This window comes from Sapajus apella, unplaced genomic scaffold (genome assembly GCF_009761245.1).
Source record: "Sapajus apella isolate SASKATOON/1434 unplaced genomic scaffold, GSC_monkey_1.0 scaffold36, whole genome shotgun sequence".
Classification (NCBI taxonomy): Eukaryota; Metazoa; Chordata; class Mammalia; order Primates; family Cebidae; genus Sapajus; species Sapajus apella.
The window spans coordinates 10,985,528-11,013,254 of record NW_022436976.1 but is presented as its reverse complement, the minus strand read 5'-3'; the positions used below and the strand labels follow the sequence as shown (position 1 = coordinate 11,013,254).

The 27,727-nt window shown below is 36.0% G+C and overlaps 1 protein-coding gene across 3 annotated transcripts in view; it reads right to left on the bottom strand.

The window, feature by feature from the left end:
* Nucleotides 1-27,727, bottom strand: part of SLC44A5 (solute carrier family 44 member 5) — a 408,769-nt gene that overhangs the window by 98,469 nt on the left and 282,573 nt on the right. For all 3 annotated transcript variants that reach the window (XM_032296576.1, XM_032296574.1, XM_032296575.1), the window contains exon 3: nucleotides 1,566-1,639. In XM_032296576.1, the coding sequence (XP_032152467.1) occupies nucleotides 1,566-1,639 (74 nt within the window). The remainder of the gene's footprint in view (nucleotides 1-1,565; nucleotides 1,640-27,727) is intronic.

The following is a 27,727-nucleotide window of genomic DNA, read 5'->3' as shown; positions in this document are numbered from 1 at the left end:
ATATAACAAATTTCAATTCTATGATGAAGAGTAAAAACAAACAAAAAATTATATTGATAAGAAATATGTGACCCAAAGAGAAAGAAACTAAAATTCTATATTTTGTACAAGAAAATTTATTTTATTATATTAGAGATTACATATTGTCCTACAACTTCATTAATGTTTAGAAGCTAAAATACTTTAATAACAAAAGAATGTTCTGAAGGTCTTAGAAGAGTATACTTAGTTTTGTGGTTTATGCTCCTTTATTTTTCTCTCCCTGCCTATTTTCCTGTCTTAATTTTTTGAACTCTCCAATTCTGTGTAGTTTTGGTACAGCAATATTGAGATTATCTTTTGGAAATGACTTTTAATTGGTGTTCTCAAAGTATTTCTCTTATTGGAAGATAATACTGAAGAGCAGGGAAAAATATTTTTCATTGTTTCCCAGTTAGGGTATAACTTTCTTTCTGCTAATACATTCTATCCACATTGACTACATGCTATTAATTATTGGTACTAGCTAATAGCTGATGTTCACAATCTTCACTCTAATAATAACATATTAAAGTTTCTTAAGTCAGAATTTAAAGGACAGAACCTATGTCTCTGGGGGAAAAAATGTTTAATCCATTCATATACAATTGTGTAACCCTTTAACAAAACATATTCACACTAGTTCCTGTGGTAGTTTAAAAAAAAAAAATCCAAATAGGCCAGGAGTGGTGGCTCACACCTGTAATCACAGCGCTTTGGGAGGCTGAGGTATGTTTATCATGAGGTCAGGAGATCAAGACCATCCTGGCCAATATGGTAAAACCTCATCTCTACTAAAAAGATGCAAAAATTAGCTGGGCGTGGTAGTGCATGTTTGTAATCCCAGCTACTCAGGAGGCTGAGGTAGGAGAATCACTTGAACCAGGGAGTTGGAGGTTGCAGTGAGCTGAGGTCGCGCCACTGCACTCCAGCCTGGTGACAGAGCAAGATGCTGCCATCTCAAAAAAAAAACAAAAAAACCAAATAAAGAATCTCTATACTTCTCTTGTTTTCATTTTCATAGAAAAATCTTTAATTTAACAATAAATAACAGTATATCTCTTTGCTGGATATCTCTTGGGCAGAGACTAGAACCTTTTTGTATGTCAATGAGTTATCTGGTGAAATTCTTAGTAATTGTTCCTTCTTTTCAAATTTGCTTATAAAAAGAAAAGTTTATATGTTAATATTAACTAAAATGATCTAGGCCCTAGTTCTTATTAGTAAACAGCAACATGAACATAATTAGTTGCTTAATAGAATTTCAAAAGTAAAAATGATTAAAAATAAACCATAAAATTTTCTCTTTCTTTTTTATAATTGTATTTATTTCAGTAATTTAGGCTTGTCTTTGACTAGAGTGTTTTGTGTTCATTTCTTACTGTCTGCTACCCAATAAATCCTGGTGAGGTACATTTCCTCCAGGAAGGACAACAATCAATAATAGGAAGGCTTTTGGAAGAAAATAGTTAATTTTTGATATGTGGCACTGACTTAGTTATTCCATTAGCAAGTGTTAAATATTTTCTATACCTGTATTTACTCACCCACAAGTCCTAAAACAATGTAGCCAATAATACACAGTAGGAAGATCATACAGCACAGAACATCTGTACAACTCCTAAAGACAAAAAAAGAAATAAATAATTAAAAGAGGTCCAAAATGACTTCCTGTTTACTGCACAAAATGAAGAGAGAAAAAGATAATAATAGTGATATGCTATTTCATAATTGCATATTTATTCAATAATCTTGAAAGGTAGATCAGATGTATTTCTACAAAGACATTAGCAGCCATGGAGAGGAACTAGTTCCATGATTAATGAATATCCCTCAGAACTCTCAGTATTTGTTCTCGCTTGAGTTCTTTATTTGCAAAATTTTTTTTTTTTTTTTTTTTTTTTTTGAGACGGAGTTTTGCTCTGGTTACCCAGGCTGGAGTGCAATGGCGCGATCCCGGCTCACCGCAGCCTCCGCCTCCTGGGTTCAGGCAATTCTCCTGCCTCAGCCTCCTGAGTAGCTGGGATTACAGGCACGCGCCACCATGCCCAGCTCATTTTTTGTAGTTTTAGTAGAGACGGGGTTTCACCATGTTGACCAGGATGGTCTCGATCTCTTGACCTCGTGATCCACCCGCCTTGGCCTCCCAAAGTGCTGGGATTACAGGCGTGAGCCACCACGCCCGGCAGCTACTCAGGAGGCTGAGGCAGGAGAATTGCCTGAACCCAGGAGGTGGAGGCTGCGGTGAGCCGAGATTGCGCCATTGCACTCCAGCCTGGGTAATGAGAGCAAAACTCCATCTCAAAAAAAAAAAAAAGATTAGAGTATGCCAACATCAGATAGCCATTTTTTATATGAAATTGTAAAATAAGCGATTTGATTTTATGATATTCCTCTTCATGCCTCCCCCACACATGGTATAAAATAGTCATTTCCCATCCCTCCTCTTCTCCATTTTCCTCCTACATACACAGTATACAGTTACTATTGTTAAAGGATTGACTACATTAACTTTCTATGGGGAGCTGAGTTATAACTATTCCAGCAACAATGTATATAAATCATTAAAAGTAGAATGCCTCAAAAGTATAAGTTTTCTAGCTGTTTCTATAAGCTACATATTGTCAATATAGGATCAGAGGAAATCTGACTCACAGAGAATCAGTGATTTGTTAAAGGTCACAAGCCAAGCCAGGATCCAGCAGGGATACTCAAGGTTTTCAACTAAAGTATTTTCTATTCTCAATATTACATCTTGTTCAGCTTATAAGTGGTTTGGAAGGTCAAAGCTATGGCTTGAAAGTGAGCAGCAATACTGTCATTCTTTATTTAAAACTTAATGAAGATTCTGTTAGTAAAGAAAAAGATCAGCTAATTTAACAGAATTAAAAGTTGCACAAGAGAATTTTCATAGTGAAAGCTCTTGATCTTGAGGGCATACAGATATGCCCTAATCTTTTAGCACAGGCAGGTTGAAGTTACACACTTATTTTTGGACATGGTAAGTAATGAATAACAATTGTATAGTAACAAATACAGTAATACCTTACATTGGTAAAGCCTATTATATTTGTATTGCTTTCAGAAACATAACCTTGAGAGATTCCTAAGAATATCTTTAGGCTTCTAGAGGTAGTAAAGTGAGTTTGCTTACTTTAGTCAGGTACATGAAAGAGATTGTTACAGAGGGGGCAAATATCTAGATCTCCAACACCAAACCTTTTCATTTGTGAGTTATGTTAATATGATTACAATTTTCTGCAAAGTTTAAAAATAGCTACCTCTAAAATTAATTATACACATTCCTATAATTCTTTACCTTGGAATAGGAAATGGATCTTTCATAGAGAAAGTTAATTGTGCACAAACCAGAAACAAAATATCATTTGTTTAAAGCTGGTTTCAACCCAGGAATTTTTAATTTCATTTGAATTTAAGAATTATGAGAATAATAATAACAAGAGAAGAAAGCAGGCACTCTAGTTTTTCTTGGTAATGACCATTGAAAGCAGAAACCTGCTTGAGTGTGTGGAGGGTATCTGTTTCACCTGCATTCTTACACATCCTACTTAATATCAGATTCTTAACCTGTCAGAGCAGTTGTTACATAACCTAACACCTAATAGAAAATGCATGCAGGTAAGAAACTCAAAAAGAAAAAACTAGAGCATAGATGTGCTTTAATTAGAAATCTTGCATTTGTCAAAGCCCTGGTGTGTAATCCTAACCAGCAGGAAGCTGGAGAGGGATGTAATCAGAAGCACCAGCCAGGGTGGCCTGCCATCCCATCCTTATATATCTATAATGTCACGTTTGTATCATTTCTAATAATGTATACTATAACGCATACAGTAGTCTCCCCTTATTCACAAGGGAGACATTCTAAGACCCCCAGTGGATGCCTGAAACTGCAGGTGGTCCCAAACCCAATACTCTGGTTTTTTCCTATACATACAGACCTATGATAAAATTTACTTTATAAATTAAGTAAAATGAAGAAATTAACAATAATAAAATAGAACAATTATAACAAAATGCCACATCACTACTCCTGTGCATTGGAGCCATCATAAAGTAAAATCAGGGTTACTTGAACATAAGCATTGCGATACTGAGACAGCTGATCTGATAAGCAAGATGGCTAACAATTGATGAAGGAGCAGGCTAGAGATGATTCACATTCTGGGTGGGACAGAGTTTGACCGTGTGAGATTTTATCATGCTACTCAGAACAGTGGGCAATTTAAGACATCAATCATTTATTTCTATAATTTTCTATTTCATATTTTCTGCGCATCATGAATGGCCACAGATGACCTTGGATAATTGAAACCTCGGAAAGCAAAACTGCAAATAAAGGAGAACTATTGTGTTCATAATGACTTCACGTTACATACTATTATAAGGCTATGTGTTTATAAGGCTACATAGTCAATACAAGTAGGTAAACATCTAGAAAGATCAGTGAAAGAAACTTACCAATTTCAAAGGACAAAGCACAAAGAAAGAAGCAGAGCCTAAATGGAAGCTTTACGTTGTTGTTTTGTTTTGTTTTTGAGATGGAGTCTCGCTCCGTCACCCAGGCTGGAGTGCAGTGGCATGATCTAGGCTCACTGCAACTTCTGCCTCCCGGGTTCAACCGATTCTCCTGCCTCAGCCTCCTGAGTAGCTGGGACTAGAAGCACATGCCACCATGCCCGGCTAATCTTTGTGTTTTTAGTATAGACGGTGTTTCACCATATTGGCCAGGCTGATCTCAAACTCCTGACCTTGTGATCCACCCACTTTGGCCTCCCAAAGTGCTGGGATTACAGGCATGAGCCACCACACCTGGTGGAAGTTTTTTAGTAAGTAAAACCCATACTCCTTGACTACTTGCACTAATGAATGAGCATCAGTTGGTGTTTTGTTTCTATATAGGGTTTTACACTATAATTTATTTCTTATTCTTTGGTGCCAAGGTAACATTAAAGCATCAGGAACTACCCTGTGCCCACACAACTATTCCCCCAGCAGTCTCTCACCACAATGGGACAGCATTTCTCAATAACTCATACCTTAAGATGTTTGGAGATTCTATCCTGGGGCTAGGGAAAATAATATATTAAAGTCTGCTTTGTTTTTCTGGTACACTGCTTTAGAGAAATAGCAGACCATAACCTATGGCCAGACTGGTTAATTTTGTCTTACTTAAACACAGAAGGTTGTTGAACAAACTGAAAATTATAAACAAAGAATTCAGATCTCCCCAGTAGTAGACATTAGTATTTCTAAATTTGTTTCTGTAGTAATTTGATTCTCTTTATTGCTTTAGAAATTTTTTAAAAATAGGGGTGTGTGTGTGTGTGTGTGTGTGTGTGTACTTTCAGGTAATGATAATTATCTGCTATTTTTTTTCCCATTAATTTATCTGCTTCACTCCCTTCCCACAGATATATTGTCTCTAAAAAACAGTGCTTAGAAAGTTACTGGAAAATTGAATGTGAACAAATCAAAATATGGCTCAGGCACCATTTTGTGAGTCAAGAAACATGGCAGAAACTCAATTCAAATTTTTAGAAGTTGTAGTGCCGTATCATTGTTTCTTTCTTTTGATTTCAGAGCATCTGTCACAATCCTAAATATTCTATAGGGAATGAGTTCTATTTTTTAAGAAAAAAATAAGATTTTAATTGGGAAAGTTTTCAAAACTCTCTAGACAGCTATTGAGATAACTGGATGATCTAAGCTCATGGCTGAAAATTATTCTGAATCATATTCTAGCTAGAGGCTTGTCATAACTGGACCTTTTCCTTAGGTGGATTGATTTTTACTTTCATAGCAAGCACTATGAACCATTGTGCTAAGCTAAAAATGGGTTGCATCCCACTGGGTCCCAGAAAGAAGACAGAAAGAATAGTCATAGAGACATTTGCCCAACTCTCTCCCTCACCCTCTCTCCAAATCAAAGTCCCACTTTTTCAAAACAAGCTGCTCACGCCCACATTTATTAGACAGCCACTCAAAACTTTATTCAGTTTGTGTTTCCCTGGCATAAAAGCATTTTCAAAAGTTAAACTACAGAACTACTATTGCTACCTAATATCTATTTTCCAAACTAAAAGAATAATAGTAGGATTCCAATTACATGTGCTTGTGCAGAATTCCCTTTTCCTTTTACCTCTGATCCACAAATATTGCATGCCTATAGTCACCTAGACTTAAAGTGTTGGGAGTTTCCTTTGACGTTCCCTTTTTCCTAGCTTACCTTTTATATTCAATTGACAAGTTCTCTTGACTCCTTTTCTCTGATGTGTCTTTCATCCACCCCTTTCTTTCTATTCGTGTTGTCTGGACTCAGTCCAGGTTTTTAATGCTCTCTTCAGACTATTGCCACGGGGTCTTAATTGGGCTTCTGCAAGTAGTTTCTGACTGATCCAATTCAGTCTGTACCTCACTGATATTACCGATGTGTGATGATGTCAGTTTACTGTTTAAAAAATTGCAGGAGTCTCCACTACCTATTTGACAATTTCCAAATAGCTTAGATTCATCTTTAAGAACCTACAATGCTTAGATTCATCTTTAAGAACCTACAATCTCAATCCTAATTCAAGCCCCAGGGTATCTTTCTAGCTATATCTCCCATTATTCCTTCTAAATGTGTTTTAACCAATGTGGACTTTTTCAAAAACACAATGATACACAGCTCTTGCCACACTAAGAGCTCTCTGCTCATGGCACCTCTAGACTCCCCCTTCTGGGATAACCATATGTCCCAATTTGCATGGGATAGCCAGGATTTACACCTCTTTTCCTAGAATAACCATTAACAATGTTTCCGGTTACTCTCAAAGAAGCGCCAATGTGGATCAGCACATTATATACTAAAGTCCTATCCCTCAAATCAGCTCAAATGTTACCTCCTTCATGAAGTTTTCAAGTAGAAGAGCTCTCTCTAATCCCTGTAGATATACAGAACTTTTGTTTATACCTTTAAGGCAATTTTTCATCCATGATAGCCTAGACCAAGGGCAGCAAACTGTAGTCTACGGGCCAAATCGGGTTTGCTGTCTGTTTTTGTACAGCCTGCAAGCTAAGGATAGCTTTTACATTTCTTAATGGTTTTTTAAAAAATCAAAGCGATAATACTTTGTAACCCAGAAAACTTATATAAAATTCAAATTTTAGCATTCATAAGTAAAGATTTTTGGAGAACAGCAACACTAATCTATCTCTCTCTATATAATCTAAGCTACTTTTTTGCTACAATGGCTTAGTAGTTGCATTAGATACCATCTGGCCTGCAAAACCTAAAATATTTACTACTTGGACACTTTTAGAAAAAGTTTGCTGACCTCTGACCTAGACCATAAAGTCCTCTATGGCAGCATTTAGCATTTAGCATTTATGCTAAAGACATAAAGCAATCTATGTCCTCTGAATGATTAGTGAGAGGTAGTCTTCACTGACAGGCTAATGTATCATAAAAGGGCCCACGTAAAAATCAAAGTGCTATGTTTCAGTTTTCAGATTCTTTAAATTTTTTGTAGTGAATATGTTGCTTAGAGATTCAAATTTTTGGTCAAGCTTAAATATGCCATCTGGACATTGCTGTCTTCAGTAAAATAAATCATTAAAAAACAAATGCAACCAAGAAAACCCATTAGATTTAATTTAGAGGTAATAAGAGAATTTCGTTTGGTAAGTGAATATTTTGGTTCCACACTAGTTCTTATTCTCCAACAATTGTCATTTTGTTTCCTTTTCAGGGACAGCTTCCTATTCTCATCCAGAAACTGATTCATTTACTGGTTTTCTTTCTTTGTGGCAGATGAAAGTCCAATGATATCAACCAGCCTGAAAGGTCATTAATATCAAGCATTAGAGTGAGAATAGAAGTCCTAAAAGTCATTATTCTCTGACAGATCATCCATTCGTGCCTAATGAATCAGTTTAGGGACTGTCCACTGCCTGTGATTCCAGTTGGATGCTCACCTCTCATTTGAAAGTTGTTGGTGTCACGTGGGTACATCTGTCTACAGCATGGCTGCATTTATAACCCAAAGTCCAGAAGTATTGCTCCTCTGTGGTTCTGTTGGCACCTGAATGATGTCCTTCAGTCACCTTTACTGCTCTGATTCTTACCATAAAAGTCTGTCCCAAAAAACAGAATGAATGCTCCACTTCCCACAGGTTTTATTCTAGGATAATGCACTTTGGGGCCAGATCATCTGAGTTGCTGCTAGTGAGTGTCAACTGGACTGTATTTTGAACAATTTAGGAGTAGAGATCTATGTAAGTTAAAAATACTTTCCCTTTTTCCCCCCACTCCTCTCAAATGATAGAGAATCTGGTGATTTTTGAGAGAGACATCCTCTAAGAGCTTGTGTTTGAAGTCATTAATTTTATCCACCCCCTTGGTTCCAGTTTCTCTTCTTCCCACATACGTTGTCTTACAGTTCTTTATTGTTCTGTTCCCCAATCCACAGCGGTATGCCATGTACCACTCTCTGTGTGTGAGAGAGCTGAGGTTTTATCAGTAGGCAAGTTGCACTGGCTGTTTCTGTAAGAGGTTAAAGATTATCTTGAAAATTTTTGCTCTATTATTGAAGTCAGAAACTTCATAGGAAGACACAAATGAGCTTTTAATTACATGAACCTGTATTTTTAGGTGTTTGATATTAATTCAAGTTTTTTAAGCCTCCTAAAAAATTTTAAAGATGACTTTAAATTTACATTTACCTTTGAAGATAATTCTGGTATCCAATCATTGAGAAGTGTTGGTTTTGTAGGGTTATTATTTTAACACATTTTAATTTGTTGTTGAAAAACAAAATACACCAGGTAACTCAATACGCTAAGAAAAAATAGTATAATATTGATAACATCTTTCAAATGTATTAGATTATATAACATTTAAGTATCGCTTTAGTTAGTTCTGAATAATTAGATCTTAAAAGCTTCTCTATCCTCTGATTAGTATTCTCTTCTAAACTGCTTGCATTTGGGTTTCCATTGCCTTGACAGAACAGCTTTAACTGGTTTTGATTTATATTTTCTATTTATAAAGGGAAATGAAACCTGATTTTGTTTTACAAAGAGAAGTTTAAGTGATGCCTGTGTAAATGTGTCTTTTGTTTGAAAGGGGACAAGATAAGACAAAATTGGTTTCACAATGATATTCATCATGTGTGTAAAACTTGCATAATATTCAGTAATCTGTCAATAGGTGGAAACCACTCTGAAAACGCTGGTAAAGTGGGAGCCGGATCACAATTACTGCTCATATTACAGCTTGGGCATTGTAGACCAAAGGATCTACATAGCAGGGTGCAGAGAGACCTAGCTCTAGAAAGCTTTGGGACATTAGTCCAAAGTCATCAACAAAGGTTGCAGGGAATTCATATCAGTTTGGAACACTTTTTGATCTTTTTGGAATACATTAGAATCTATGTAGACACAGAGTAGTGCTCAAAACTGTTTGTTGAAACAATGAATGAATTTCTGAAAATTCTCATTCAGCTATTAGAATATAAAAACTCTTGCCCCCTAATAATCACATATTAATTTTTTTAGTAAATAAAAACACATACATTAAACTGAGATTACTATTTGTCACCTCAAATTTTAGTAAGTAAACAAAATATATTGCCTGATAATGATAGGGGGCTTAGAAAATTGCAAGCCCTTTGACCCAGTAATTTCATTTCTAGTAATTTATACCATGGGACTAATTATAGATGTAGTAAAAATTTATTTATAAAGATTTAAAACACTGCACTGTTTATAATAAAGCAAAGTTGAAAACAACTTTTATACGATATTTATACGAAAAAATGTTTGGGGCTGGTACAGCAGCTCATGCCTGTAATTCCAACACTTGAGGCTAAGTGGGGAGGATTGCTTAAAGCTAGGAGTTCGAAACCAGCCTGAGCAATATAGTGAGACCTGGTCCCCACAAAACATTTTCAAAATTAGCGGGGTATGGTGGCATATGCCTATAGCCTCAGCTTCTTGGGAGCTTGAGATCAGGAGTTCGCAGTTGGAGTGAGCTATGAATGTGCCACTGCACTCCATCCTAGGAAACAGAGTAAGACCTCTGCCTCTAAAAAATTTTTTAAATAATTTTTAAAATAATAAAAAGGAAAACAAGATTTCTCTAGTATAAACATGTTTACTTATTTTTTTGGCAGTTATTTCAGTTCTCAGAGAAAAACAATAAATACAATATGCCATATTTGACATAAATAACAGCAAGCATTATACTAGTATGCTCTTGGTAAACTTTATTAGGAATGGAAGGTTTGCACTGATTTTGGAAAGAAAATTATCAAATTTGTGAAATAGTATAATAAGGAATAGTTATTGCCACGGCTTGTCCATAGCAAAGAAGCATAGACATTCAGTACATACCTATTGAATGGATAAATGAAAATATTATCTGAACATTAGACAATATCTTATAGATATTTTCAAAAACACATAAAAATGTTGTATCTCTCTGTTCTCAAATTATTAAGGAAAATGGGAAATTCCAACCATTGTAATGAAAATTCTATTCATTTGGTTAGAACCCAAAGTAATACGTAAATTGTTTTTTGTAAATATTTGCCAATCTATTTTATCTACAAGCTGGTTATACTACAACATACATTACTAGTAACAATAGCGTAATTATTATTAGAAAAAATAAAAGACAAACTTTGTAGAGCTTTCAAGATAAATCTAAATATTCTCTAAATGTTTGATTTGAAATTATTAAATATAATCTTCATGTAATCCAGTTTAAATTTCTACCTAGGTGATGTATCTGTTAAGAATTTGCTTGGCTGAAAATACCAGGGAACTTAAAGCCAGAAATAGTGCTTTAAATTTCAAGGAATGTATTTGTTAAATATAACAAGCAGTGCTGCAGTTGGCAGTCCTGAGCTGGTGTGGTGCATCATCCAGTGACGCTGTCAGGAAATCAACTCACTGCGTCCTTCCAGCCCTCTCCTTCTGAGCTCGTAGACATTTGTCTTCATGCTTATGCTTCATGTCACAAGTTGACTGCTGCACTCAAGACACCTGAATCTATCTCTTCAAAGAGTCTTTGTTTTTTTATTTAGGAAAGAAAGTCCTTCCTGCCAGACTTTCTCTTTAGCTCATTGACTATTCCTGTGTCTCATGGCCATCCCCACCTGGAAGGTGGTTTAAAAAAGCATTTGGCTTTTCAGCTTCTCTACTAGAGGACACAAGAGAAAAGCTGATGTTGATTGGGACAAATTACAGTATACATCACAGCTACTGGTGAGATTTCTTTTAAACAATTGTAAAAAATAATATTTTCCCATTCTAATAATTTCAAGTCAACCCAAATGGATTGTGCAAACAATATGGTTTTTTGCAACTATTATTAAATACAAATATAAAAGTGAATATTGTATATTCTCACAGAGTTCAAGTAAGTCAAACTGAGATTTGTTTCCCAGCAAAGCATGTTCTAGAGCTGATATCAATAACAGCAAAATAGTGAGTTGTTAGACCTTAACTTGGAATAATTTTATATTTTATATTCAATTGTTGATATAATTATTGACAGTCATAGTCAATGAAATAGAATCTAAAATTTAAATTTAGCCATAGTAAATATATACATTTGTGGTTGTCATTGAGTATTGAAATGTATTATTATTATTATTATTATTTTTTTTTTAGATGGAGTCTTGCTCTGTTTCCCAGGCTGGAGTGCAGTGACATGATTTCGGCTCACTGCAACCTCCGCCTCTCAGGTTCAAGTGATTCTCCTGCCTCAGCTTCCTGAGTAGCTGGGATTACAGGCACCCATCACCACACCCAGCTAATTTTTGTATTTTTAGTAGAGATGGGGTTTCAACATGTTGGCCAGTCTGGTCTCAAACTCCTGACCTCACATGATCCACCCGTCTGTGGCCTCCCAAAGTTCTGGGATTACAGGTGTAAGCCACTGCAGCCAGCCCTCAAAATGGCATCTTAATGCTGGGAATAAGTCATTAGGCAATCTTATACTTAGTTTGGTTCCAGAATGGTCTCAGTTCTCTTACAACAGGGCACTACAATTCAACTTACATAACAGGTCCCAGTTCCTACTACTATCCTCTTTTCTGCCATTCTGACATATAGCCTTCAAAGACTCTGATTTCATGATTAATGGGGTACCTATTTTGTGCCGGATACTGTGACAGATGCTATGAAAACACTGGTGAACCAAACAGATGAGATGCTTTCTCTCATGGAGTTCCCAGTTTAGGGTGGGGAACAGATAAGAAATAAGTAAAGAGCAATCAATAAAAATAACGACAGATTGGCCAGGTGTGGTGGCTCGTGCCTGTAATCCCAGCACTTTGGGAGGCTGAGGCAGGTACATCACAATGTCAGGAGTTCAAGGAACTCAAAAGGAAAAAAAAAAAAATGATGACAGACTGTATAACTGCTAGGAAAAAACCAACATGATTCTATGAAAGAGAATACTAAGGATGGCTTACATATAGAGCGTTCATAAGGAGGGGCTCTCTGAAGTGGTTGCAAGACTTGTATTTCAGGCAGAAGAAAAAGAAACAGCAAGTACAAAGGCTCTGAGGGCAGGTGAGACCAGGGTATGTCCTGAGAGCTGACAGATGGCCCGTCATGTGTTTTGGCTGTGTCCCCAACCCAGATATCATCTTGAATTGTACCTCCCACAATTCCCACATGTCGTTGGAGGAACCTGGTAGGAGATAGCTGAATCGTGGGGGCGGTTTCCCCCATGCTGTTCTCATGGTAATGAATAAGTCTCACAAGATCTGATGGTTTTCTAAGGGGATTCTCTCTCTTCCCTGCCACCATGTAAAATGTGACTTGCTCCTCCTTGCCTTCCACCATGATTGTGAGGCCTCCCTAGCCATATGGAACTGTGAGTCAATTAAATCTCTTTTCTTCATAATTACCCAGTCTCGGTGATGTCTTTATTAACAGCATGAGAACACACTAATAGAGCCAGTGTGAATAAAACATAGGAGAGAAAGGGAAAGAGCAACTGCTATAGTTTGAATGTTTCCCCCAAAATTCATGTGTTGGAAACTTATTCCCCAGTGCAACAATTTTGGAAGGTGAGAACTTTGAAAGGTGATTAGTTTCTGCTCTCATGAATGGAGTCTCAGGAGTGAGTTCTGTATCTGGGGTGGGTCTGGGGGTTGTTACTAAAGCGAGTTGGGTTCTTTCCTGTTCTTCTTCTGTTTCATATGTGATGCCTTGTGTCATGTTTTGATGCAGCCCCTTGATCTTGGACTTCCCACACTCTAGAACTATGTGCCAAACAAATTTCATTATTTTTTATATATATATAATCTATTCATTATTATATATAGCAGCACAAAACATGCTAGGGCAGCAGCACAACAGGTGATTGGTATAATTAAATGACTGAATAGCCCTCAGTGTGGAGGAGTGTGGGCTTTTCTATCAGGGGAGTTTAGTCACAACATTTTATACGTTAAAGAAATAGACAGTTTGTGACTCACCTTGACATATACTATCTCACTTGGATGATTACAAGTTGTAAAGTTGATATGAGAACTGTTACTAATACATTGCTTTAAAAATTAAATCACTCCTGACTACAATTTCAGTTCATTTTCTAGTGGAAGTTCTTGAATAGGGGGAGTAATGTAACAAAGGTGGTATTTCAGTTACATTTCTCTTGCACTAGGATGCAGAATGAATTGGGATGAAGTCTGTGGTGAATGCAGTGTGGGAGCAATACGGAAGAGAATGAAGCCAAGGCCAGTTCTGCTTCATCATCAGCAGCAGCTTCCCACACATGTCTGTTTTGCTGGGTCCCAGGAATACTGTGAAAATAAATGTCAGAGTGTGGGAGAGTTTTCAACTCCAAAAAGATGCCTCATGGGTTGAAATGGATATGAATGGATTTCTCTCTAAAGGTTTTTAACAGAGAGGGAAGAAAGAATGCTTATGGATCATTTCAGCACCACATCCTATATTTGTCTCTCCTACAGTTTTCAAAGTAAACTGTTTCACTTTTTTTTAGTATATCAATTTGATAAAAGCATATTTTCTCTAAGCTCTTGGAGATCAAAGATCATATTTTTCAGTTTTCTGCTGTGAATGTGGTTAGCTGGCATCTGTCTTTTCTGTAACAGACATAAAGCGTTGTTGCTATATTGTTGGTTTTAGTCCCTGAGGACCACAGCAAAAGAGAGCTGGCCTTGCCTGCTCCTGGATGTGGACTGTCCATTATGAACAATACACATGATGACTTATTGAACTGTGTTGTGTCTAGATCTTGTCAACTGTATTTAAGGGAGTAAAAGCAAGGAGGGAAAGAGGAAAAAAGTGACATATAAAAGCAAGACAAAACCAAGGCAGAAATAAGCTGAAAAGTGATTTAAAGAAGAAAAAAAAAGATAGGAAGCAGTAGGGCTCTGAATGAAAATTCAAAGTTATCAGAGTAAAGACTGAGAAAGAAAAAGCCAAAAGAGAATAAATCAGAAAAGCAAGATCAAGAAAAATGCAGAAAAGAACTATTTGTGGTTATATGGGAAGGAAAATAAATAAAAGTTGTGCAGTGAAGAAAGCTTATTAACATCTGTTTGACTCTGGAGAAAACATAAAAGCAGATACACATCCTAGTGTAAAAGTAGTAGTTTATGTGCATGAGAAAGGAGATGAGGTGAATGATGATATTAATTTCCCTAAAATGTATTTAATTTCTCTATTTTTACTTTATAGTTTAAATAATCCTAACAGTCAGATACACTAGAGAAAAGTTCAAAGACATCTGGTCTTTTTATCTATTGTTCTCCTCCTTCTATTGGTTCGTTTTCTGTTGGAAACATTTACAGTTTATTCCTTTCTAATACAACAATTGTTTGTCAGCTGCCAAAATGCCACTCAACAGGCCCATACATCTCTTTGTCTCTCCCTTTACTAGACTTAGAGAATCTACCTCAACTTAATGTCTGTGCAGCCTGGTCCCAGAGGGACTACCTCTAATCCAATGCTATTTTACGTCGGTAACAGGAAACATGCCAGCATCATCTTTCATACTTTGATATAAAAAGCATGCGAGTTCTATGTTTTATTATTAAATGTTCCAAGACTTGCAGACTTTCACATTTGCTTCATCTTTCAGTTACTAGATAAATGTGCCAAAGTGTGTGGAGAAGCAGTCTATCTTTAGACTTTAATTGATGCTAGTGTTGGAGTAGTGGCAATAACAACAGGTGAGGTACAACTTAAAGGCTTAAGAAGGCCATAGTGAAATATTCCCAGCACATAAAGAACTTCAATTTATCTTAAGTAATGCAAGTATTTGGAATGGTAACTGGGACTCCTAGGCTCTATTCTCATCCAATAACTCTGAACCATTCCTGATTCTTGATCATTACTTCTATTGAGCTCAATGGCTTTTCAGAATTTAGATCGATCAAATTTGATTTCAAACTTGTGCAGCAAATTAATGATTGCTTTGTTTTAGTTAGTGTTCACTAAGAGTTTTCCTAGAAGAATAAAGTCTTAATTTTAAGAAGTTGAACTTTAGATTTTAGATATTATTTTCTGTCTCATCATGATGCAAAGAGAAAGGAAGAATATAGTCTCTTATCTGGGCTTGAGCCTTAAGGCAAAGATTCGTCTTGAGAATCAAAATCTGAGAATTTAGACTCTATCTACAGTTAATACCTGGCAATCTCTTAACTCCCCCCCCATTTGCCAGCACAAAGCAATTATTTCTACCCACAACAGAGTTGGGGGATTATTTACGCAATATCTGTAAAGCACATAGAACTCCTCATAGAAAAATATGGGTTAGGAGTATATGTCCATGTATGTGTGTTTTAAAAAGCAGAAAGGGAAGCAGAAAGCTGAAACTCTGACATGGATTGCACTGTAAATTATTACCATTATTATTTATACATTTATATACAAAAGCTTACAAATAAAAACTTTAGGGCACAAATGAGTTTGCACCAGTCTACAAAATACTTGGTTTTCTCACATCTAAAGTCTAAATTCTCCCAATCATATTTAATATTGGTTAATTTTACTTGGCAGAACACTACAATATATGGTATAGTTTTAGTGTGCCCCCAGACATGAATTTCCCAGGAAATCGTAATTATTGAGCACTCCATCCTTCTGACCATCCCCTGTCTGGTCTTCTAGAAAAACTTTTTCACATGCACTGTCTTCCGTCTCTTCTGCTCCTCCTCAATCTTCTTCATGAACTGTTCTTTCTCTACCTGTGTCTTAATGTTTGCCTAAATCTCAGGGCTTTCTCATGATCTTCCAACTCTATCTGCTAACCTAAAGTAATCTCATCTATACCACAGTTTCCAAGGCTTCAGCCATGACAATAGCCTTAACCTTTCTCCTGAGTGCCAGCTTCTTATTTTTAAATCCAAATGTTCCAAATTGAACTTACTACTTCCCTGTGAGGTCCCAAATTTTCTCTCTTCTCCTTAGCTGTTTCTGCCCACCACGCACTCTTTCATCCAAGCTAAAAATTCTGCCATTCTTTTTTTTTTTTTTTTTTTTTTTTTCCTGACAGAGTTTCACTCACGTTTACCCAGGCTGGAGTGCAATGGCGTGATCTCGGCTCACCGCAACCTCCACCTCCTGGGTTCAGGCAATTCTCCTGCCTCAGCCTCCTGAGTAGCTGGGATTACAGGCACACACCACCATGCCCAGCTAATTTTTTGTATTTTTAATAGAGACGGGGTTTCACCATGTTGACCAGGATGGTCTCGATCTCTTGACCTCGTGATCCACCCGCCTCGGCCTCCCAAAGTGCTGGGATTACAGGCTTGAGCCACCGCGCCCGGCCCAATTCTGCCATTCTTAACTCTTCTCTCTTATCCTCCACATTTAGTTGACTAACAAGCCCTACTGTTTCTCCATCCTGCAATGTTCTGTTTCTTTCCCTCCAATCTCACTGCTACCGTCTAGGTTGAAGCCTCATCATCTCTTATCTGGACTGACAGCATAGCCTCCAAACATCGTCTTGCCCTTTTTGACCCCCTATCCACATTTTATACAATACATAACTTGACATATAAATTCGCTGGTTAAAACCTTTTGAGACTTTCAATTGCTCAAAAAATAAAATCCAGACTTCTTAGTCTGGCCCTTGCTAAGCTGCTCAAAATTACTTTTTATCTTCTGTCCACTCTCACATACAACCTTTGCATTCCCAAAATCTTAGTGGATTTTTAATTTGATGAACCATAAAAATTTGATGTTAACTGTTTTTGACATTTAAAAATGGCAATTTTATATGGCTCAACTAATAATGGCTTTCTATCTGCTTTGAAAGCTCTTTTACCCTTAAGATTTGTCAAAACATCATCAACACCCAGCTTACATGTTACCACCTCTGTGAAGCAATGATCCGCCGCTCTAGGTTAAAGAACAGTTCCCTCTTTGATGCTCCCTTACCTCTCCCATAGCACTGTGTTCTCATAACTTGTACCTACTTGTCTCTTATTATTTGAATACGGGAAACTTCAGGGTAGAGCTTAGGACTTAGTTAACTCTATATCTTTACTTCTATAATCAGTAGTTAATAAATATTTGTTGGATGAATGAATGCACTTCTTTGGGATTTATTATATAAAGGAGATGGTAAAATTTTTAATTAAAAGTGGAATGAGAGTTAGTATTCTGATTTAACGTATTTTACAATGCTTGTTTTTTCTTTGTATATCACCTTCTCACTTTGCTTCTTACTGAATAATGTATTTGTTGTTACCAGGTGAATTTAATATGGCTACGAAAGAAATGCTTATTCACAACCAGGGCGCACTGCCACAGTAAGCCTTGATGTGCATATATAACTCACATAAATGCACATGTCGTAAAGTTTCACCAGCAAAATCCCAGAATGCAACAAGCAAGATTAGGCAGCAACCAAAGGCAAACCACTTCTAAGAAATATGAGATTATTTCTGATAACATTTAAACAAAATTGTTTTCAAAAGAAAAATCCCAAGAGCAATAGAAATAGAAGAGATGAAGTTTGTAGAAAAATAGCACATAGAATATCCAAGTTAGCACTTAGTATATTGTATATTTTAAGTATGATTTTCAACCAAGAGACTGCGTATGCTCCAATCTTTCAATTATCTCTGATAACAGGAAAATGCCACTTAACATGGACTGATCCAAGTGCAGACAAAATGTGCAGGATCACAGCAGGTCAGTGAAAGATGCAGGATCAGGGCCACAGCAGGGCTTAGACTTAAGAAGCACTTAAACCAGGACAGAAACTCTTCTTCAACCAGTTTCCCCACACATTAGTGAAAAGGGAATAAGAATTTTTAATGCCAGAATCATAGTGTTCAGATTCCTACATATTATAGATTGCTGGGATAGATAAATTTAGTTAGAAAATTAAAGGTAGGAAATTCCTTAGTTGAGTTCAGTTGCTTATTGCCAATGTTTTTGTGGTTTCATGAAATCCCTTTCACATACAATTAAAGATGAGTTCTTAAGAAAGATACACTGTTTAAAAACACTATCTTGGTGAGCAGAATGAACATCCTAGGAGTCTTAATCAACTCAGGCTGCTATAACAAAATACCATAGGTGGGGTGGTTTAAACAACAGACATTTATTTCTAACAGTTCTGGGGCGGTGAAGTCTGAGATCAGTGTGCCCACATGGTCAGGTTCTGGTGAGGGGTTTCTTTCTGATTTACAGCTGCTGCCTTCTTGCTCCATCCTCACATCACAGAGAAAGAGGATTAGCTCTCTGGTTTCTTCTTATAAGGGCACTAATTCCATCATTAGGACTCACCCTTATGACCTTGTCTAAACCTAATTATCTCCAAAGGCCCCGCCTCCAAACACGATCACACTGGGGGTTAAGGTTCCAACATACAAATTCTGGGGGATACAAACCTTCGGTCCATAACACCAGGTAAGTAGCATTTCTCCTAGTATAGTCAGAGTAGAACCTACTCTCGTTTGGGTGTGCCATCCCTCTGTCATACAATAAAACCTCTTTAAAAAATATAGTTGAAGCTGGTCATTTAAATCTGCTGTATAGGGCTGGGCTCGGTGGCTCATGCCTGTAAATCCAACAACCTGGGAGGCCAAGGTGGGAGGATCACTTGAGGCCAGGGGTTCAAAATCAGCCTGGGCAACACAATGAAACCTTAATCTATACAAATAAAAATATTAGTTACACATGGTGGTCCACACCTGTGGTGCTATGGGAGGCTGAGATGGAGGATTGCTAGAGTTGAAGAGTTTGAGGCTACAGTGAGCAATGATTGTGCCACTGCACTCCAGCCTAGGCAAAATCTCATCTCTAGAGAGAGAGAGAGAGAGAGAGAGAGAGAGAGAGAGAGAGAGAGGGAGAGAGGGAGGGAGAAATCTGCTGTATAGATGTATAGCTGAAAGTGAAATATTAAATATTTTACTTTTGTGAGTATATTTTTATTTTAAGCCAGATGACCTGCTTTATTTTATGCAAAAGCACAGATCAGCAAGTCAGATAAAAATGCATTTCTTTGACATGTATATATGGGTTTGATATAGGAACTTGAGATTCATGTCCTTGAATTTCAGGATAAACAAAATCTCAGAAGAGGCAAAAGAATGACACGTAAGCCAGGTTAACTCACACTGTCCTCTGGTTTTCAATTGGAAGCATAACCCTTGGATAGCTATTGAATATTCTACTCTAAGCTTTATTTTTGGTCAGCATCAATCTTTGTGGCTCCCTTGTTCCACAGTCTCTTTGGAACTCTTGGCAGCTGTCTTCTAGGGAAAAAATAAAGTGAAGGGCACCAGAATAAAGTGAAGGGCAAAGCCCTGCTTCCTGTCCTTCAACACCAGTATTTAAAGTTAATCTAGCATTCTTCATTTCAAATATACAGTTCAAATATCACTCTCAACCCTCCCTACCAACGCACATCTCCCCAGGCCATATTTCGAAGGCCTTTCTGGATCTGCAAATATGTAAATCTTCAGAGGTGTGAGCTTAGTTCTCCAAAGCACATCAAGACTATTAAATAGTAAGGCCCCAATAAAAATCTAGCTATGCTGACATTTAGAGGACAAGCTGGTAAATAGTGTTTATGCTGATTTTTATTTAGCTCCATATGATTCTGTAAAGACTTCTGTGTGCTTTGCGATACATTAATATTTGTACAAAAGAAAAGTACAATCTTTCCTTCCTCTCCCTCCCCACAATCCCTGGGAAAAAACATTCTCTCTCTGAATATATGACTAGCATAGAGGAAATACCATTTGTCGTAGATGCCATATCAACTCAGATGGTAGAAAAACGTATAAACATAATCCCAGGATAGTAGGTTGAATTTTGTTATAAAACTTTTGTAGTTTGATTTTATTTGCGGCATGGACCTCAATAATAGCTAGCTCTCAATCTATTTCTTCCCAGAGGTGATACTGAAAGGTGAACAATTCTTAGCTTTATTAAAATTTTTTATTATATATTTATGTATATCATTATCAGTTGTTCTAAAGGCCGTGAAGGAAAAAGATCTTAAGTCCAAAACCCAAGTTCTTTTGTTTTTTTACCTGAACCATATTCTGTAAACCCCACAAGAGGCAAGTCTATGACTGCATTTCTGTCTTTCTACTGTCATGATTCTGGTGAGGACAGACAAAAATATGTGTGTTTAGCTCCAATGAAGGGTTATAATTTGAATTGTCTTACCATGGATCACAGGAATAGAGTTTACAATGGTTATATATCATGAGTAGCTCAACACAAGGCTTTCAAAATATAACAGACAAAATAAAAATGTGTCCTAGAAGAGGAAATAAAATAGACTTAAGGAAACAGAAGATACAACACTTAAATGTTTAAAATTCTGTGAAATGTTTTTATTTTGTCCTCCTAGTAAGTTTGTTAAATTCTTGGCTTTTGTTTCTGAATTGGAAAAATCTGTTCTCTTCTTCCCCAATCCCCTACTCTGCACCATCTTCACTCTGATCCTTTTTAAATGTTATGGACCTTCCTAGTCTAAAGAAGAGTTAATTACTCAAAAACATAAAAAATGTGTTTATTATGTGTAATTCAAACATACTGAGAAGTCAAGTATGTATTGCATCCAAGCTTAAAGTGTAATAGGGTTTACATAGAAGCTTACATTTCTATTTAGTAAAAGCTACCTACCAGGAGCCTCAAGGAAAAACAGATCTTTGAAAAAATAATAGAGAATGCTATCAGACTATTTCTGACTAGGCAAAAAAGAAAAGCCATAAAAGCTATCAAAGAAATTTATGAAAGGAAAATGAACAACAAAAGATAAGAAAGTTGATCACAGAAATCCTAGAAATAAAAAATATTTTAAAAGGGTGATTTTATAATTAATTTTCCCTGTAGCAAATATTAGAACTATGTGATAAGTCTTTTAATACAACACACAAGTTATTTGAAAAAAAATGCCCATGTATTGTACTCCAAAAGACTTAGCATAACCAAAGGAAAAATGCAAAGATATGTACATATTTTGTCTTGCAAGTTAAAGGAGGTCAAATTCATTCTTTGTGCCTAAGAATATAAGTTTGTCATTAAGTTATAGTCCAAAGGGTTAAACATTAATGGTTGCTACCTTTCCCTAATGGGAGCATTATTTTGAATGACATATGTTTGTAAAATATTCAGGATCATTTAATTATATGTATGTCCTCCTTCCTGCTTAACATTAAAGAAGTATGTGACCTAAATAATAGTTTTGGTTAGATGACCTTGTAGTTGAGGGTCCCTTTCTGTCCAATTATCAAGCAAGCTTTTCGAATGCACTGAAAGATTTAATTCATAAATCCCTTAAAAGCCTTCTGGTAAAAGGTTAAAGCAGCACAAATAAGCTACTAATACATGACCTTGTTTCAGAAAATCATGCCAGGACTCTAAGCAAGTGAGCTTATTTATCATTATTGAATTGTTACAGTAAGGCAAAAAAATTTCCAGAGCAATATGAATATATTTATTATAAATATATAGGAGAAAGTACAAATTACAGTTTAGTATCATAATATTAAGATGTTTATTTATACCCTTATGACATTAGAGAAAGCATTTGTTTCTCAGAAATCGCTATCTATTTATAACTACAGTTTTCTAATTTTATGAGAGAAAGGTTACTTGCCTATATTTATTGGCATTTTGTCAGTTCCAAAGCTGCTTCCACATTTTTATGTATTTATTATAGCAGCCATCCACTTCTCAGTGCCAATTTCTCTTAGTCAGCTCAGGTTGCTGTAACAAACACCACAGACTGAGTGGCTTAAACAACAGAAATGTATTTATCACAGTGCTAGAGGCTGGGAAATCAAAGATCAAGGTGCCAGCAAATCTGGTTCCTTATGTGGGTCCTCTTCCTGATTTCTAGATGAATGCCTTTTTGCTGTATTGTTACATGGCAGAGGGAGAGAGAGAGAGAAGAGAGAGAAAATCTGTCTCTTCTTAAAAGGACACTAATCCCATTCCTGTGATCTCCACCCTTGTGACTTAATCACATCCCAAAGGCCTTCACCTCCAAGTACCATCACACTGGGGATTGGGGCTTCAATATGTATATTTTGGGGGACACAAACATTCAGTTTATAGCAGGAATCCATCAAAATATAATGAACGTTTGTATGTTTATTTCCACATGAATCTTAAAAATCATGCTTTATGTAAATGATAATTTAGTATTACAGAGTTTTTCCTTTTAAATTTCATCAAAAAATATTTGATTCATCTTTAACACCCATGTCTTTGTTATCACTAGGTTTCTTAGTACAATTGTCCAGAGTATGTCACTTTCAATTCTTTTTCTTTTTTTTTTTTTGAAAGGGAGTTTGCTTTGTAGCCCAGGCTGGACTATAGTGGCACGAATTTGGCTCACTGCAACCTCCACCTCCTGGGTCGCGGTTCAAGCAATTCTGCTGCCTCAGCCTTCTGAGTAGCTGGGATTACAGGCATGAGCCACCATGCCTGGCCTGTCACTTTTAATTCTAAATTGAGATGTAAACTTTTTTGAATCCATTGATGATACTGCCATGGGAAATTTAATTCCAAACTTCCCACTTGTTATCTCCACAAAGTACCTACTTTTTGCATTGCTTTAAAAATTGATCTTTAACAGGGTTGTTTACAGGCCAGGTGTGGTGGCTTACACCTGGAATCCCAGCACTTTGGGAGACTGAGTCAGGATCACTCGAGGTCAGGAGTTTGAAACCAGCCTGGCCAACATGGCAAAACCCCAGCTTTACAAAAAAATGCAAAAGTTAGCCAAGCATGGGGGTGCATACCTGTAGTCCCAGCAACTCTGGAGGCTAAGGCAGGAGAATGGCTTGAACCTGGCAGGGGGAGGTTGCAGTGAGCCAAGATCACAGCACTGCACTCCAGTCTGGGAAACAGAGCGAGACTCCATCTCAAAAAAATCATTGTTTACAATGACTTCCAATATTGGATACCGCCAAGAGTAATAAATACATCTTTATTATTTTTTCACTCCTTTTTTAAAAATCCCATTTCACTTGTTCTGTAGTGATCCCAAATTAGCATAGTGATCATTACATGCTGATGTGTCTTCCCTCAAATATTAATCAATTCTAGATAAAGTCATTGAGAGAAAACTCAGTAATTTGGGAGACTCTTAGGACTCCAGAAGTACTCAGCAACCAGAGGAAATTAGAGATTTGAGATAAGTTTGAGGCAAATCTTGGATTTTGAATCAGTCTCAACTTCCTTTATCCTTTTCCTCCACCCACGGCATAGATATGAATTTCCTCTGATCGTCAGCTTGCTTCCTCACTCAGCAAAAACAAAAACAAACGAAAGACTGCACGGACAGATTTACTTGAAAATGATTTCAGAGAAACACAGAAGAAAGATCTCTATACTCACAACTTGGACCAGGATCCCAATCTTGTCTTTGCCACCAAGTCACCAGGTAATCGTGACTAAGCCTTTTCATGTTTTTAGGCCTCTGTTTCTCATCCCAAAATAGGAGGATGAACCAAATACACTCTAACATTCTTTGCAAAGTAAATGAATCATTATTATAATTCTATTTCAACAAAAGTATTAAATGATACTAATTCTTTTAAATTCTACAGTTGAATGTAATGAGTAATTAAGTATGTTTTGCTAATTCTTCCTATTCTACTTCTGCTACCTTAGATTTTGGCTATACAGCTCACTTGCTTAACATGTTAACATCTATGTTTATCTCTAAAGTTTAGTCTTTCTAAAAAATCAACTCAGCTTATTTTGGGTTAAAAAATGGCTGTGAGCTCATTCAGCAGGCTAGTATTTCAAAGCAACCAACAACTGCCATTTCTATTACCGATTTTTTCATGTTAGGCTAAGAAGAGTAAAATTTTCTGATGTTTTACTAACCCCAGCTTCCTTACTGTGCACAATGAACAGTTAAGCAGAACATTAGCAGAACATTTTCATTTCTAACTCTAGCAGTGAAGATTTCCCACCACTGTGACACAGAAGGATGCACACTTAAAGACAATACATTTATTTAGTGGATATGAACGTCTTTTGACTAGAAAAAGAAATAACAATCATCTGCAGTACTTTAAATAGCAAACATCTGTTTTTCCCAACATACTTCAAACACTTTGAATTTCCTGATTAGTTGTTATATGAGAACTGTATTTCTGAAAGACATAATGAGGCAGTTTAAAGATGAGTCTTAAATGATCCTCAAAGCAAGTGAAGAAAAACGCTCATGCTCTGGGTAAAGATGGTTAAACCAGATCCACCATAACAGGAACAAATAAGAAATAATTCTTTCAACTACTTGCATTTAAACCAAAAGTTCTATTAAATATTGCAAGCAAACGAGGATGATATAAATGAGCAAAGCATAGAGAAATGAAAATATAGCACTATGGTCTTATATCATAGCAACAAAATCCATGATGCTATTAGAGCAATCTTTGCTTGACTAAGCCAAACATAAAAATATTTGAAGTAATGACATGAAGCATTTTTGTAAGTATTCCACAAATGCATGAATACATCATGAGGTGGGTTCAAGAAATATATGTACAAACACATTTATGGGCAATTGCTCCAGTCTGAAGGTTGCAAATTTATTTTGGCCACATCAGCCCTTTCTCAGGAATTTGTAACATAAAATGAAGAGGATCATCTATTTTTATCATAAAATGCTACAAAAAGTGCACTGTGTCAATATTTCCAGGTGACATTTCTTTTATTTTTAATCTATAATTTTTATCTTCTCCATGGTTTAAAAAATGTTATCACTGGGAAGGTACATATCCCAAGTCAAATACCAAAGAATAACAACAACAAGAAAAAGAAATATAGACCCAATGAACAATGAAGATTAAGGTGCTCTCACTAGTTTTTAACCGTCAGTATTTTTAGTGAGCATTTATTATATGCCAGGTCCTGTACTAGGGAATGAGTATCTAGAGAGAAACAAAAGCTTTAAGGAACTCACAATCTATTCATGCATAAAAACACACAAATAAGCAAACAAAAAATTCTCGATATGACCAGGATAATAAATGGAGTGTATAATGTATAAAGCACTCAAAGAACATAGACAAGAGGGTAATTGATCCTGCCAGGGAGTAACTGAGACTGTGTTGAACAGGGAACATGTGGACTTGACCTTCATATGTGAGTAAAAGACAGAGGAGGGCATTGAGGACATTAAAAAATGTTATCCATTTTTTAAATTGTACAGATAACAATAACATTTTGAGAATCTGCTACTTTTTTTCTCTCAAGACCTTTCTTTAAACTCCTATGGTTGCCCTATAGGTACTGATGAATTAATTTCCCAGAAATATTGTTAGGTAAAAAAAACACAATTATAGCATGGTATTATTTATATAAGAAAGGGACATTTTTATATATACATGTATACATATATACTAGTCTTCCTTTATCCATAGTTTCGCTTTCCAAGATTTCACTTACTCTCTGTCAACTGTAGTTAGAAAATACGTGAGTACGGTATAATAAGGTATTTTGAGAGATGAGAGAGAGAGAGAGAGATCACATTCCTATAACTTTTGTTACATTACATTGTTATAATTGGTGTATTTTATTATTGTTATTGTTAACATCTTCCTGTGCTTAATTTATAAATTAAACTTCATCATAGGTATGTATGTATAGGAAAATGCATAGCATATGTAGGGTTTGGTACTACCTGTAGTTTCAGGCATCCACTGGGGGTCTTGTGTGTGTGTGTGTGTGCGTGTGTGTGTGTGTGTGTGTATAGAGTATCCCTTAACTGAAATGCTTGAGACAAGAAGTGTTTCAGATTTCAGATTTGGGAATATTTGCAATGTACATAATGAGATATTTTGGGCGTGCAACCGAAGTCCAAACATGAAGTTCATTTAAGTTTCATATATACCTTATACATATAGTCTAAAGATAATTTTATACAATATTTTAAATAATATACGTAACCTGTCATATGAGGTCAGGAGTAAAATTTTCCACTGTGGTGTCATGTCAGTGCTTGAAAAGTTTCAGATTTTGGAGCATTTTTTATTTTAAATTTTCAGATTAGTGATGTGCTTTCTTTCCATGTGTGCGTATAGATATGTATATATGTATATATATACACACATATATATACGTGTGTGTGTGTGTATGTATATCTATATATATATACCTGTTAGAGATAAAACACTGCTCAGGAAAGTATTCTATATGCTGAATTAAGACACTTTGCCTTTATTCTTACTGGGTTGTTTTTTTTCTCTTTTGGAATACTTTGTCCATTTCCTGCAAAATACTCATCTTGCCCACCTTTCAAGACTCAGTTCTAAAGCTTCATCCTACATTAAATCTTATCTTTAACATGTAATTGGGCTGTCTCTTCTATGACTGAAAGTCTTATTTTTCTCTTACAACAACTATCACAGTTTAGTAATTAACAGCTCTCCAAAGTTTTCTGTTCTAGTTTTAACTCCCCAATTGCATTGCAAATGATATAGATGGTATATAAGTTTAAGGAAGTAGACATGGTCTACTAACCTGGAGTTAGAATCAATAAACAGCACACCAACATTATAATAACCTAGTTTAGGAAAACCAAGAATGTTTAATAAATTCATAAAGTCAGCATTCATATTATCTACAAACATTATATTATGTACAAACATTTTGGGGATGAAGGTGATGGCAGTAGCATAGGAAATCAAACCTCTTCCAGAAAGAAAGAGGTGGAGTTTGATTTCCTCTTTTACTGAACAGTAGAAAATTTAATTATGGATAACCCATATGGAGAAGATGGCTTATATGGTTGTAACTTTAGCTCCCAAATCTGAAAAAAGAAGTGATATCAAATGCAAAATTGTAGAAGAACGGAACTTTCTCCACTTATTGTAGGGGATAAGCTTGCCCATCTATGCAAAAGGAAAATATAAAATGCTAATATGTATTACAATGGAGCATTTTCAGGAAGAAAACATTAAGAAATAAGGTACATGTAAATCAACTGTCATATGAACTTTTTTACTTTAAACTATGAGTTAATTATATTTTCCTTCACTTTTCACCATTGTTTCTAAGCTTTATTGTTTTACTGTCTGATAGTAAGCATCCTATTATGAATAAACAACAAATTACCAAAAACATAATATTACTAATGATTATGAGGAAAACAACTTTGCCAACACGAAGAAATTGGTTCCTGAAGATATTCAGCAAATAAATAGGAGACTTCCAGTTAGAA